Here is a 13,403-nt window from a genome sequence, read left to right on the forward strand (position 1 = left end):
AGTCCCTGGATAAAACTGAAACTCCCAGTTCTCACACTGTGTGTTATTTTATTTCAGGTGTTAGGTTTGTTTTCCTTTTTCTACCTGATCCAATGCGCAGAAGCTGAAATTAAATAAGAACATACCCTTTAAGTTTACATTTCTGAGAAACGTGGGCAGGCATCGAGTGGCTGAGATTAGAATTCCTTTCCATGTCATTGTTTGAGTATTTATGTTACTATACTCAGGATCCCTGTGCCTTTAGTCTTCCTCGTGCTCTCCAGGCTCCTACAAGTTTTGTGTGCAAATGTCCTGATTGTCTGAGAGTTACAAAAGCCCAGACCTCACACACAGGCTGAGAAGGAACAATGGTCTGCTCCAAGCTTTCAGGCGAAGCACAGAGGCTGTGGGACCAATCAAAACACCTCACTACTCTGAAGGTATTAAAGACCAAGAGAAAAGACAAAATTAGACTGTGTGAGAAAAACATTTTTTCGAGGATATATAGAAAGAGATATTTATCGAGAGAGATATTTAGTAAGTCAACCAAAGTCGTTGAGTGTCACACTGTAAACTGGGTAAAGTCTTTGTCAGGGAATCCTCTTAAATTCTCAATCTTAGTCTTTCACAGGTACTGATCCCTAATTTCTATCATTGGGTGATTTAGCTCCCTTATTTTTACTATACCTAGAAAACAACTTTGACATCCAGGCATGTCCAGAAACACACCCTAGACATGCATCAAGCTATGGATGCTAGTACATTCTTCCATTATCTAGGAAAGCTGGCCACATGCTGGCGTGCAGACATAGACATGGAGCGCATGGGAAAAATGAAGGTATTCTGCTCTGCAGGAGCCCGGGCAGGCTCTCATAAGGCCCCAGCAGGGTCATCAAGCGAAAGGAGGATGTTAGAAGCTTGGAGGGAGCCCAGAGGAGTGCCATCAAAAGAAATAAATGTTTGGGCTTCCCTGGTGGCACAGTGGTTGAGAGTCCGCCTGCCAATGCAGGGGATGCGGGTTCGTGCCCCGGTCTGGGAAGATCCCACATGCCGCGGAGTGGCTGGGCCCGTGAACCATGGCCACTGAGCCTGTGCGTCCGGAGCCTGTGCCCCGTAACGGGAGAGGCCACAACAGTGAGAGGCCTGTGTACCGCAAAAAAAAAAAAATTTAAAAATTAAAAAAAAATAAATGTTTGAGAAATAATCCTGAAGGGGCAAGTTGAAAGGAACTGGGTTTGTTTCCCTGGATAACAGCTTATAAGTGCACAGCATGGACCAGCCTGGGCAAGGCCTCTTCTGGGTAGTGAGAAGGCAGCTCTCAAGCCACACAGAGCCCACGGAACAAGAGATAACAGCTTCAGGGGCGATTTTAAAATTTCTAGAGAAATGTGGGGCTCTCAGATTTTGAAATGTATGACCAAAGGAAGTGACAGATGGCTTTCTGTCACCCCCTTCCCGACATCAAGGATAATCAGAGATAATCTAGTTTAGAACAATTGACAAACCTCAGAGAGAAGTTGAGTTCTCAGTTCAACACTTAGGTCACTGTTAGCTCTGTGATTCCCTGATTTGACTTGGGGGGCTGTTACTTAAAAAAATGTGAAGTGTGTGTGTTCGTGAGTGTGTGATTGTGTGTGTGTGAGATTGTGTGTGTGAGAGAGTGGGCAGAGTATGTGAGAGTTTGTCTGTATTTATGTGCATAAGTATATTGGGAGAGTGTGTGTGTGTGTGTCAGAGGATGTGGCTCTCATCTCCTTCCTTCCCAGAAAAAATAAGTACAGACATTTCTTGGGAACATTTTTCCAAAGAGAGCTGGCACTTTGGAGACACACCCTAGCTGCTCCTTCCTTGAAGGAAAGACTGGCTTTCTCATGGGCCTGCTCCTTAGTTTCTATCCCATCACCTGCTGCAGTAAAACTAGAGATGGCCCCGTCTCCAGATTAATGGGGGTCACTAACACCATAGTCCAGAGATGGAGGGATCCCATGAACAGCATTTGCTGTCTATAGAGGCACTCACACTTCTTTCTTCTGAGTACACAGCTTTCTACTTCACTACAGAAGAAAAAAAAAAAAGATAAAGTGATGTGCTTCAAGTGCAAAATATTTCTCCTATACCGTTTTGCTTTTATAAATAAGAAAATAAAATAGCTTTCTCATGGAAGCTGCAGAAATTCAATCTAATTTCCAAAGGTTTGCTTTATGACAAATGCCAAAATATGTGGCTGCTTTGCCGTAAAATTCCAAGGAAATGTCACTTTCCCCTAATTGCCCCGTGACTGCTCTATTTATTCAGGAGTGAATTAAGAAAGAAAAGATCTATTTTTCATCTCACCGAGTTTTAGAGAGTATTATGCGTTGTGTAAGAAGCTCTAAATGCTTTGGAACTCATACTTCTTTCTTGAACTTCCCGTCTTCTCCTAGGTATTTTAAAGTTCCAGTCAGATGAGACTACACATTTCTACAAATCTTGTGTCTCCTATATTACCTGAAGCCGAAACAGACTGCATAGCCAAGCAAACATTACCTCCACTTTTATTTTTACACAAATGCCCTTGGTGGGCAGTCACTATGCGCCCCGGGCTCCTCGGCGGGTCAGTCAATCACTACTGTCTCCAGATTCTTTAGGGGTGGTCCATCATCATTGGCCTAGGCTCCTGGGGGTGGGCGGCAGTCCCTTTTGGCCAGCTCTACCCATCTCTGCTGGAGTAACCTCCGTCCCTTCTGTCTCCTCCTGCAATACTTCTCAGAAAGCTCCAACCATGATCTGAAGTGGTGGGTGAAAAACTAGTACTGAGGGAGCTGAAAAGAGATAAGATGTGAACAACCTGGAAAAAAAAAAAAAAACAGCTCCTTCTCTATGAGCAGAAATGTCCCTTAATATGGCTTCTTAAAGCCAGACTCCTCAATAGATAAGCGCTACTGGAATTATATCAATGACTGCTTTTGTTTGTCTGAAACAGATCACATGGTCTTCCAAAGATTTCCTAGTAAGAAGTCTATGTTAATCGTCTATTAAGTCTATTAATCGTCTATTAAGCGTTCTGTGTTTTAGTAACTATCAGGAATCCCGGTGGAGGAAAAACACTTTTTAAAAAAGTGACCAGGATGATTGTCGCATAATGCTAGGTGTTCTGTATCCTAGTTTGTGTACGAATATTCAATGTTTTTAAATGTCTTTCACCATTGCCTGGGGTGACTTAGCCTAGGGAGGTGTCATCCTGGTTGTAACTTAAGGAGACATCTCAGTCAAGAGTGTGGGAATTAGGTGAGAAGAGGGTCTTCAATAAGTACCCATTGCCTTTAGTTCAATTCCAAGTTGTAGGAATGCAGAGCAAGGTTCTTCTGAGCCATGTTTACCCCGTTAGCGCTAGCATATGGGAAGAGGTGAATACTACATCTGGTCACAAGCCACAGGGGAGAGACTCAGAGGCCAGCCTTCTAATTTGCAGCCCTGACACCCCTTCTATGATGTGGCTGTGTGCCAGAATTTCTCCTGGTTGGAGAGAAAAAGTGCAACATCTAAGTAACAAGAGGGTCTTTCTCCTGTTGCTGTGTTTTGAAGAATGAAGAACATCCTACCAGGTAAGCGAAGAGCTGATAATGCAAAGGTACAGAGTTGCACCTTGTTTGTCTGTAAGTTACCCCAGGAAACTGCTTTCATTGAGAATTGAAGGGACGTAGGATGAAACAACTATAAAGATAATTAGGAGAAAAAGCAAATGAAAACAAAGAACACAAAACCTCTCTGAGATACCGAGGTAATGCAATAGCAAGGTATATATACTTGGAAAATTGATTGTATTAATGCAGTCCTCCTCCAGCTAGCTAAAGGTCTCTCCTTTCTGTATTCAAGTTTTTAAGCTTTGAAAACCTGTAAATGTAATATTTTGGAATAGCTTTAATCAACTAAGGTGGCAATTTATCTTAGTGAGGTTAATTGTGTTATTTATTTATTTATTCATTGTCTTATTGTTTCTACCTCTTTTATACCCAAAAAAGTGTTTGAGGTGGATTCATTTGCTTACAAAGCATTTAAACTGTTAAATTAAGACACAAGAAATTCTAAATGGCACTTGAGATGCTCTCGAGAGGAGCCTCTCATCTATTGCATTTGTAGATATCTCATATATTCATGAATCAAATCCTGTGCATATTTAAGCCAGACCAAAATACTATAAAGCACCCTGTCTCCCATTAGAAAAAATGCAATTATTCTTCCTGGTTATGTTTTTAAAATAGCTTGACATTTATATAATTGATGAATATGTAATTTGCTAATCAGTAATGGACAGTTCCCATGGAGGTATCATTGCTAGTTTTATAATTTACAATTTCAGAAGAGTTTTATGAAAGTGAACATTAAAGCTGGGACAAGCAGAGAGAAACCACTCCAGGATGGTATTATCCTATTTAACACCCATAATACATTTAACAGTAACAAGAGTTAAGCTTCACAAATTGTCATTGTACTGAATTCCTATTGGATGAATTATAGATAGAGCATTTATATGTAGTGATTTTTCCCCCTACTATATCCTCCGTACACAAGCATGTACCAGTGAACATCAGAGCAACATACTGTACTATAAAGGATTAAATGATACTGTAGCTTATGCTTTTATTCCTTGTATCTTTTCTCCAAATGATAATAGAGATATCATATACCATGCATAAACACTTACATTACATTCCCTTACTGAGAACATTTCTGATATTTTTGGTATAAGAGAGAAAAGTCATTTATTTAAAGATTGCGTCATTAATCTACAGTTTGGGGTAAATACCTAGATTATCTGGTTGGTCAATTTGTCTTTATGGCCAAGAAAAAAGACTAGCTGCCATGTTCAATCCAAATGAGTTGGTATATGAATATTTATCAGGACATCAATATTCACTGTCTTACAATCATGCTCCAAGCTAAATAAAAATAAAAGTAAGACGGCCACAAATATTACAGTATAATAAGATAAGAACTAAACAATATGTACAAATTCATTGACAACATCTGTGCAAGGGTTGTGGACAAAACATTTAAAAAGAAATCTACATAAAACAAAGTCGGTAAATTTATCAAACGTTGATAAATTTTCGGAGACGGTATAAAAGTACACAAAACACGGAAGAGAGAAAGAACTTTAAAAAAATAACCACTAAGCCAATACATATAGTACAAGTTTACATTTATATTACAGAATGATGGAAACCAGAGACAAAAACGATTTGGTAACAAACAGCAAAGAAAGTTTCACCAATCACAAGGAAGAAAGACTTTCCTTTTTGGATGAAAACACAGACGGCCACAGCTCATCCCTCCCACCCATACACACACAGAAAAATAAAAGCAGATGCAAAAGTTGTTACAGCAACACACGACAGACAGAGGTGGAAAGCGTTTGGCATGTCGCATCACAGGAAGTCAATCACGACTGGCTAACGATGATGGTACCTGGCTCTGTTGCAGGTCACTGGCTTGCCTGAGAGGAGTAACGGATGGAGGGGGCACACCTGATGTGGACGCAGACCGGCCTAGTTTGCAGCTTACTTTCGGTTCTGTGAACAAGGGGGAGAGACAGAGCATTAGCTGAGCAGAGTCTGCAGGGATGAACCGGACTCCAGGCTTTCTTCTGGTTTTGCTACACGTTCTTTTAATACACTGAATTCTTCCGATGTTTACTAATCATTGGCAGGTGATGAAACAATTTCATAACAATTGATTCTAAAAATAGCCTTGTTCACAGATCAGCTCCTGGGAATAAAGAACAAACCACTTAAGTTCCACGCCTTGTTGCCTTGCACACTTTACCCTATTTAGAGTGGGTTTCTATAGAGCGATTACTGGAGCAACAAAATCCCATTGGGGAAAAAGCCAGTGACATGACTATTTTTGGTGCTTCATTTTCAGTCTTGGTCCAAGGGTCTCCGGTGTCCTAAAATGTCTTTTCCACCCTCTCCAAATTTTTCTTCCATCCCTCCCTCCTTTCATTCTTTCTTTTCTTCATTCATTCTCTTATTCTTTCCTTCTTTTTCTTTTCCTAACTTTCTAATTTTCAAGTCTATATTGTGCTGATTACTTTCACCATGCTTTTGATGTAACATTTCTCTAATTTAACTTCATTTGCTTTGAATTGTATAACCACTTCGAAGACTTTTGACATCTTTCATAATAATATTATTTTTCAAAATTAAAAAGCCTTCCCCTAACTCTTCCTCTATTTAAGGAGCCTAAATAGGCTGCCTAGGTCATTATCAAGATACTTTGAAGACTGCAATTTGGGGAATGGAAAGAGTTCCCTTCATTCAAGAAGCTCAGAATTTATGGTATACAGACGACACTGATTTTCAGACATATTTGAAGGTATTTATAAAGGAGAAGAAGGCATCAAAAGAAAAGTTGACATCTATGCTTTTGCCACAAACTTTTATATTAGCTGTCAGTTTTTGAGTGCCTAGTATATCCCAGCTTCTGTTTGGGCTGCACTTAAATTATCTCTAATCTTAAAGATAATCTTTAGAGTTATGAATTAGCTATAAATCCTCCCAATTTGCAAATTCGAAACCTGAGGCTCAGCAAGGTTAATATTTGCATTGCAAATACACAAGCACTTTTCAAAAAAACCTTTCATTATATTAATAAATTTGACTTAAAGATGAAACTCTCTGAACTAGTGGCTTCAAATGATATTACATCACTAATTTACCAAGCAGTGGCAAGCTGATGCTAGAGAACAAGTTCTGTGCTGGATAGGAACACTACCTTTATGCCACTATTTTTTTTTTTTTTGCGGTACGCGGGCCTCTCACTGTTGTGGCCTCTCCCGTTGCGGAGCAACAGGCTCCGGACGCGCAGGCTCAGCGGCCATGGCTCACGGGCCCAGCCGCTCCGCGGCACGTGGGATCTTCCCGGACTGGGGCACCAACCCGTGTCCCCTGCATCGGCAGGCGGACTCTCAACCACTGCACCACCAGGGAAGCCCTATGCCGCTCTTCAGAGAAAAGCTTGGCTATGTCTGCATCACATGACCTATGGCTAACTTCAGCCTCTGCTAACTGCCTTCTGGCCATTCTCTCCCCATCCTTCACAGACACCAGATACAGATACAAAGAATAAGATAAGCTGGCGTCCATTCACACAGAGACCTTTCAATACACCCCACACACACCCTTCCTCTCCCACCCCTGCTTCAAACTATTAATGCCTCACGTCCATATTAGAATAATTATCTTAACGGGTACTAATAGCCTTTCTTGGCAAATTAGATAGTCTTTTACTCTGTGCTTCTGATTTAGCAAGAAAAAAAAGACAATAAGCAGGCTTTGGACTATGAGATGACTCCACTAGCTATAGGACCTTAGAAAATGTTTTTCATATCATTTAAGTTTTATTTCTTTTCAACACAAATGAATACAATCCTTTACTCATTATTCAGAATCCATTTATTTTATACCTACTATGTGCCAGGGACTGTACAGAGTGTGGTCACCAAAAACCCACTCTTGCCCTAAGAGAGACTTACAATCTATCCAGGAGCAAAGATATTAAGCAGCAAATTATGCATTTAATTATATAAAAGCAGCTGTGACCAGCCCTCTCGGTGGAATTATCAGTGGTAGAAGAACATTTGCTGGGGGAATGAACAGGTGTTAGAAGGATGCTGACATCTACTTTGTGGGCAGTAAAAGTTAAAGAGCTCATTTGTTCTTTGCTCTTTCAACAAACATTTATCAAGGGCCCACCACGTGCAAAGCACTGCAGTGGATGCTAAGAATATGGGTGAGGAAGACACCAATTTCCCATATTTTAATGAGGTTTATGTTTACTCAGGGGAGACAAACAGTATGCCTAAAATGGTTTCCTGAAAATTCAGAAAAATTAGAAAGGAGAAGTACAGGGTGCCATGGTATCATTGATCAAGATATGCCTCGTGTTCTGGGAGCTAGGGAAGGCTGGGCCCTAAAAGAGCTGTAGTATCATAGGATGTTTGTCCTTCTCTGCCTGGCTCACTTCACTTAGTATGATAATCTCTAGGTCCATCCCTGTTGCTGCAAACAACATTATTTCATTCTTTTATGGCTGAGTAATATTCCATTGTGTGTGTGTGTGTGTGTGTGTGTGTGTGTGTGTGTATGCATCTCACATCCTCTTTATCCATTCATCTGTCAGTGGACACTTAGGTTGCTTCCATGTCTTGGCTATTGTAAACAGGGCTGCTGTGAACGTTGGGGTGCATGTGTCTGTTCAAATTATGGTTTGTGGAATCTAAAAAGATGATCTAAATGAACTTCTTCACAAAACAGAAATAGACTCACAGACATAGAAAAAAACTTATTTACCAAAGTGGCAATGGAGTGGAGGGATAAATTAGGTGTTTGGGGTTAAAATATACACATTACTATATATAAAACAGATAACCAACAAGGACCTTCTGTAGAGCACAGGGAACTGAACTCAATATCTTGTAATAACTTATAATGGAAGAGAATGTAAAAAAAAAAAGAATATACGTTTATATATATGTATAATTGAATCACTTTGCTGTACATCTGAAACTAACACAACATGATAAATCAACTACATTTCAATAAAAAAATTAAAAAGACAAGTACAAAAAAAAGATCTACATTATTTAAAGAAAAAAAACGCTGTGATAATTCACACCTGCCAATGGTGCTGAGCAGGTGGTAAAAGCTGAAGTAGGGAGGACCATGGGTGCTTAGGTTTATTTTCCAACCTACCCAGAAGTCAAAACTATTTCAGGATGTATTCCTTTTATTCACTTTATTGCTTATATAGTATAAAGAAATAATAATGAATCACATATTCTGGTATCTAGGAGAGTGGGGATAGGTGAGCTAATGATGGATAAAAGATGGAACCGTTTCTACCTATGATGCTTATGGCTTCACCTCCCTCTTCTCTGTTGTTTTCTGTTTGTCTTTTTGTCTTGTTTTGCTTTCTCCCTCGGCACTTTCTCCCTCAGAACATGTGCATTGTCATGGCTTCTTGTGTATCATCTTTTCCCTCTTGGGTCACATGGAGGTTTCTACAGGTCTGTCCTCTCTTCACACCCTTCCTTGCTTGATGTTAAGCCGCAGTGCCTTCTAGAGACTAGGGATTAATTAGGAGTTTGGGATTAAAATATACACATTACTATATATAAAATAATAATAAACAAGGACCAAATGATAGCTTTTTCTCAACATCTTAGGTATCCTTCTGATTTTCCTATTTATAGGCGGAACATTACCTCCATTTTCCTGGAAGCTTAATTTTTATGTTCAGAGCTTTCTTTTCCTCTTTCTATAAAGTTAGCCCTGTGGTAGTTTTCTTTCTTTGTGATTTATTTCAACTCACAGACAATACCACAATTTTGGTATTCAACAACTTGAGCCAAAAATAATTTTATATATAACATAGGTAATATATATAATTATATATCGTTAAATATATGTGTGTGTATATATATATGTGTGTATATATATATGTGTACATATATATATGTGTGTGTATATATATATATATATATATATATATATATATGTAAAGTCTACCTGCTGGTCCCCATACCCATAGTTTCTCTGCTCAAAACTAACTTGTACACAATGCCAGGCGGAACTTCTTAAATTGCTTTTAGATCACACACCTTATTCAAAAGTTTTAAATTACTCCCCACTTCATATGATAAAAACTTCAAACTCACTTGGCTAATATTCAAAGGTCCCCCTGTGATCTGGCCCCATCTGATCTGATCCACTGTGCTCTCTGTGGCTGTCTGCTCCCCAAAGCATAGACAACTCAGTATCTCTTCTCAGTCTCCACATCTTACCCTGCTTCTGTCCTTCACAAGGTGTCCCCACGCGTGGCCTTTCATCAGACCAGATGTTATCTATTTTCTAAGGCATGCTTCAATGTGCATGTCTATTGTAAAGCATCCTGCAACCTTGTTTACCTCTTTCTTCCAAATAGCCTTAGCACTTATATACCGTTTGCACTGCTGGCTGTGGCTCTGAGTATTTATGTTGGTGAGGACCACAGAGTAAGTGTTCAGTTAATATGATTTTTCTTTCACTGAAGACACTCAAATTAACCTAGAAAACGTCAATGCAACTTCTAAAGCAAATTGTGGCAATGACAGTAACATAGAATATGTTTTAAGGCCTGGGTTCAAGGTCTGGCTCCCCGACTTACCAAGGCAGTGATTCTCATTCAAGGGTACATGATTTTCTAGGGAAACTCTCCCTAAGTTTTGTGCAGGTGATTCTAGTATCTACGCACCCACTCTTGAAAATATAAGAGTGTTCAAATATAAATGTGTCACATGATGACATAACCTATCACTCTAATTTACAAATGAACCTAATTTCCCAGGATGCATAAATCCTAGCATCTCTTAAGGAATCATCTTTTATTATATAAAATAAATGTAAAACATCTATCAGAATCCTGGTTGACATGTTTTCATAATAAGCCAATGTTTCCATATATACCTTTATTGAATTAGCACATTTAGTCACATGGAGAAAATTCAACATTTTTTCCTAGAAAAGGATGGCAAATAATGTTTTTTTACTATGAGGTTCCTTTAAAGAGTATGTTGAAGAGATTATCTGATGAGTGACACAATCCAATGCCTTTTATATTACCCAATGTACCTATGGATTAATTTCCCCTGCTAGGTTTCCAGTCAGACTCTGACTTAATCAGCCTCTTCCAAGCATAGACAGTGATATCTCTAAAGCACAGACTGAGACTTACTAAAATCCAAGCAAACTCCCAATTTCATCGTGACCCACAAAGGCCTTGCTTTACCCCTATTGGACAGTGGTCCAGATCGTGTCTTGGTTCATCCACCCCCTTAGGGACTGCAATATAACCACTAACCACTCATCACACATGGCGGCTGACCTTGCCGGCCAGCCACCCTGTAGCTTTAAAGTCAGGTCACCCAGCGGTCGACTGTTCAGTCCCAACATGGCTCATATGGGTTATGACTTCACCTGCAGTGGCAGGCTGAGATGATTACTTATGAATTCGCTATGCACACATGCGTACACCGGCAGGTGGAAAATGCACACATTTGTGTGTGAGTACACACATATACATGCATACATACGCCATAACATTGTTGCTTGATGGTATCATGTCATAAGGACAATTTTTTTTAATTGTGAGGTTTTGGTTTATCTTTATCCTACTCATTTTTCTGTTTCACCTTGTCTTTGACTTAAATACATTTGGAATCTATTATGGTGTTTGTGGGACCTAGTTGGTGAAACAAATCCTTATGATGTTGGATCCACCAAGGTTTCTTTGGCCAAAAGAATTTTCTAAAAAGTCTCAAGAATCCTAGAAAAGATTCTATTTTTATAACCAAGCCTCTTAGAGAGTCTCTAGGGCTGTGACATCAAAGTTAAATCGTCCAGTTCACTTACCTTTAGAAATACACTGTGCTTTGAGCCTTAAATAGTGAGGCTTAGGAAACACAAGACTAAAAACAGTAAGTTTTCATCCTAAATTTTGTTAATATAAAAATTGCCAAGGCGTTTGGGGGTCAAAAACGATGGACATATGCCTCAAAAGTTAGTTAAGATAAGGCTTTCCTCCCCTTAGAAAAACTCATTCCATTAAAAGATTAATTATGAGCTAGAAAGTATCTATTCTCCCTACATCCAAGGAAAAACCCCTTCTTGTGTAATAAACTACCAATAACCATCCTAGAAGTAAAAGTTGATCTTGTTTGTGCAATTTCAGTGAAGGTCTAGTGTAAAGAGAACAAGAAAGAATGTGCGAGAGAGAGAGAAACACAGAGAGACAGAGAAAGGAAAAGGAAGTATGGAAAAAAGGTAGAAGGAAGGAGAGGGTGAGAAGGACGGAGGGAGAGAGGAAAGAAGGAAGAAAGAAGACATTAATTTTAATTCCTTGAAATAAACCATCATCAAGACATTATCATGTGATCTTTCCAGGGTAATAATTCATCATCATCTTAAAGTTCTTATTAAGTAAGTGCCCATTGGACTTTGTCACTTAGAAAGAACTATTTTCTCTCTTTTTATTCTTGTTGGATACAATCTTTCATTGCTTTTTTTTTAAGGATGGCAATTTCTCCATCATTTCTCATCTTCCCTGTAAGGTGAACTGAATTTCTGTTCAGGATTATGTTCCTTGGTATTGTTACAGGATAATCCCCAAGGCACCCACAGCTACTATTATGAGTACTAGAGTTCTCTTTGTTTTCAGAAAGCAAAGACAAATGATTGTTCTCAACCTCTGGATCTACACAGCAATAAGAGATTAGTGTATTTTTGCGAAAAAAAAAAAACACTTTCACCTAGCATCAAAGAAATAAGATCAAATTCTGGGGAGACATATTTTTCTCCATCTTGTTTTATTTTTTCAATACGTAATATTTTTCTCTACTAGTAGAGACATATTATGATTTTCCCTAGTCAATCATGCTGCTGAAAGTTTCTAATCAATGACTTAGGGCTACAGGGAGGTCACAAAAAAGGCCTTTTATTTAAAACACTGAGGTATGCTTATTGCAAATTCTACTTTCATTTCTGGGAAAGGCATTTTTTTGAAATAACACACATGCTATTTGAGATAAACTGATGCCTGAGTAATAAGGGGCAGCTTTGCCAGGACTGTGTTAAAACCTTCACAGATTCCAAACATTTTGTTTGAAAGCTTCCATCACACATCATAGCAAACATATAGGACATCCTAATGTCCCACATTAAATGTAAATTTTTTGGTATATAATCGGAATACATTTTTATAATTTTGCAAACATATAGGATGTCCTAATGTCCGACATTAAATGTAAATTTTTCGGTATATAATCGGAATACATTTTTATAATTTTGCTTTGAAATTATTGGACTGTGAATAATCCAATTAATTCATGATTGGCTATGATTTCTAGACAGTAATCATGCGCACTCAGGAATACTTACCACGTTAGACAATCTAATCTAGAAACTGTTTTCAGATGTAATGGAACCGTTTTAATACTAAATTTAATAATTAATTAAATCGACCTAATGTCACATTTTGTATAGATTTAGTTAGATGTTCATTCATGTTAATGTGGCAGTTTCTTTGGAAATGTTGGTGCTTCATTTTTTAATATCAAGTATTTTTATAGATCCTTGAGAAGCCCATAGACCTAGGCACTGTCACGATGATGCTAGAAGACGAACATCTGATCATTGCTGTGATGATTTTGTGACCCTGGAAAAAGAAAATCAGCCACATGCAAAACACTACCCTGGGAGTAGACATACTTCTCTCTCTCCAGCCTTTCATGGGACATACCTCTAAGGAAGCAGCTGATGTGGCACTTATGTGGCAGTGAATGACTCTGAGCATCCTTCAGTTATGGTCCAAATCCTAGTGTTATCTGAAGGGTCAGATAGTAAAAC

General features: G+C 38.8%; 1 protein-coding gene across 1 annotated transcript in view; it reads right to left on the reverse strand.

The window, feature by feature from the left end:
* The window catches only part of NYAP2 (neuronal tyrosine-phosphorylated phosphoinositide-3-kinase adaptor 2), a 247,373-nt gene that overhangs the window by 39,631 nt on the left and 194,339 nt on the right, over positions 1 to 13,403 (reverse strand). Inside the window, exon 5 of the mRNA XM_032638255.1 lies at positions 5,428 to 5,531. Coding sequence (XP_032494146.1) covers positions 5,428 to 5,531 — 104 coding nt within the window. The remainder of the gene's footprint in view (positions 1 to 5,427; positions 5,532 to 13,403) is intronic.

Source organism: Phocoena sinus, chromosome 7 (assembly GCF_008692025.1).
Source record: "Phocoena sinus isolate mPhoSin1 chromosome 7, mPhoSin1.pri, whole genome shotgun sequence".
Taxonomy (NCBI): Eukaryota; Metazoa; Chordata; class Mammalia; order Artiodactyla; family Phocoenidae; genus Phocoena; species Phocoena sinus.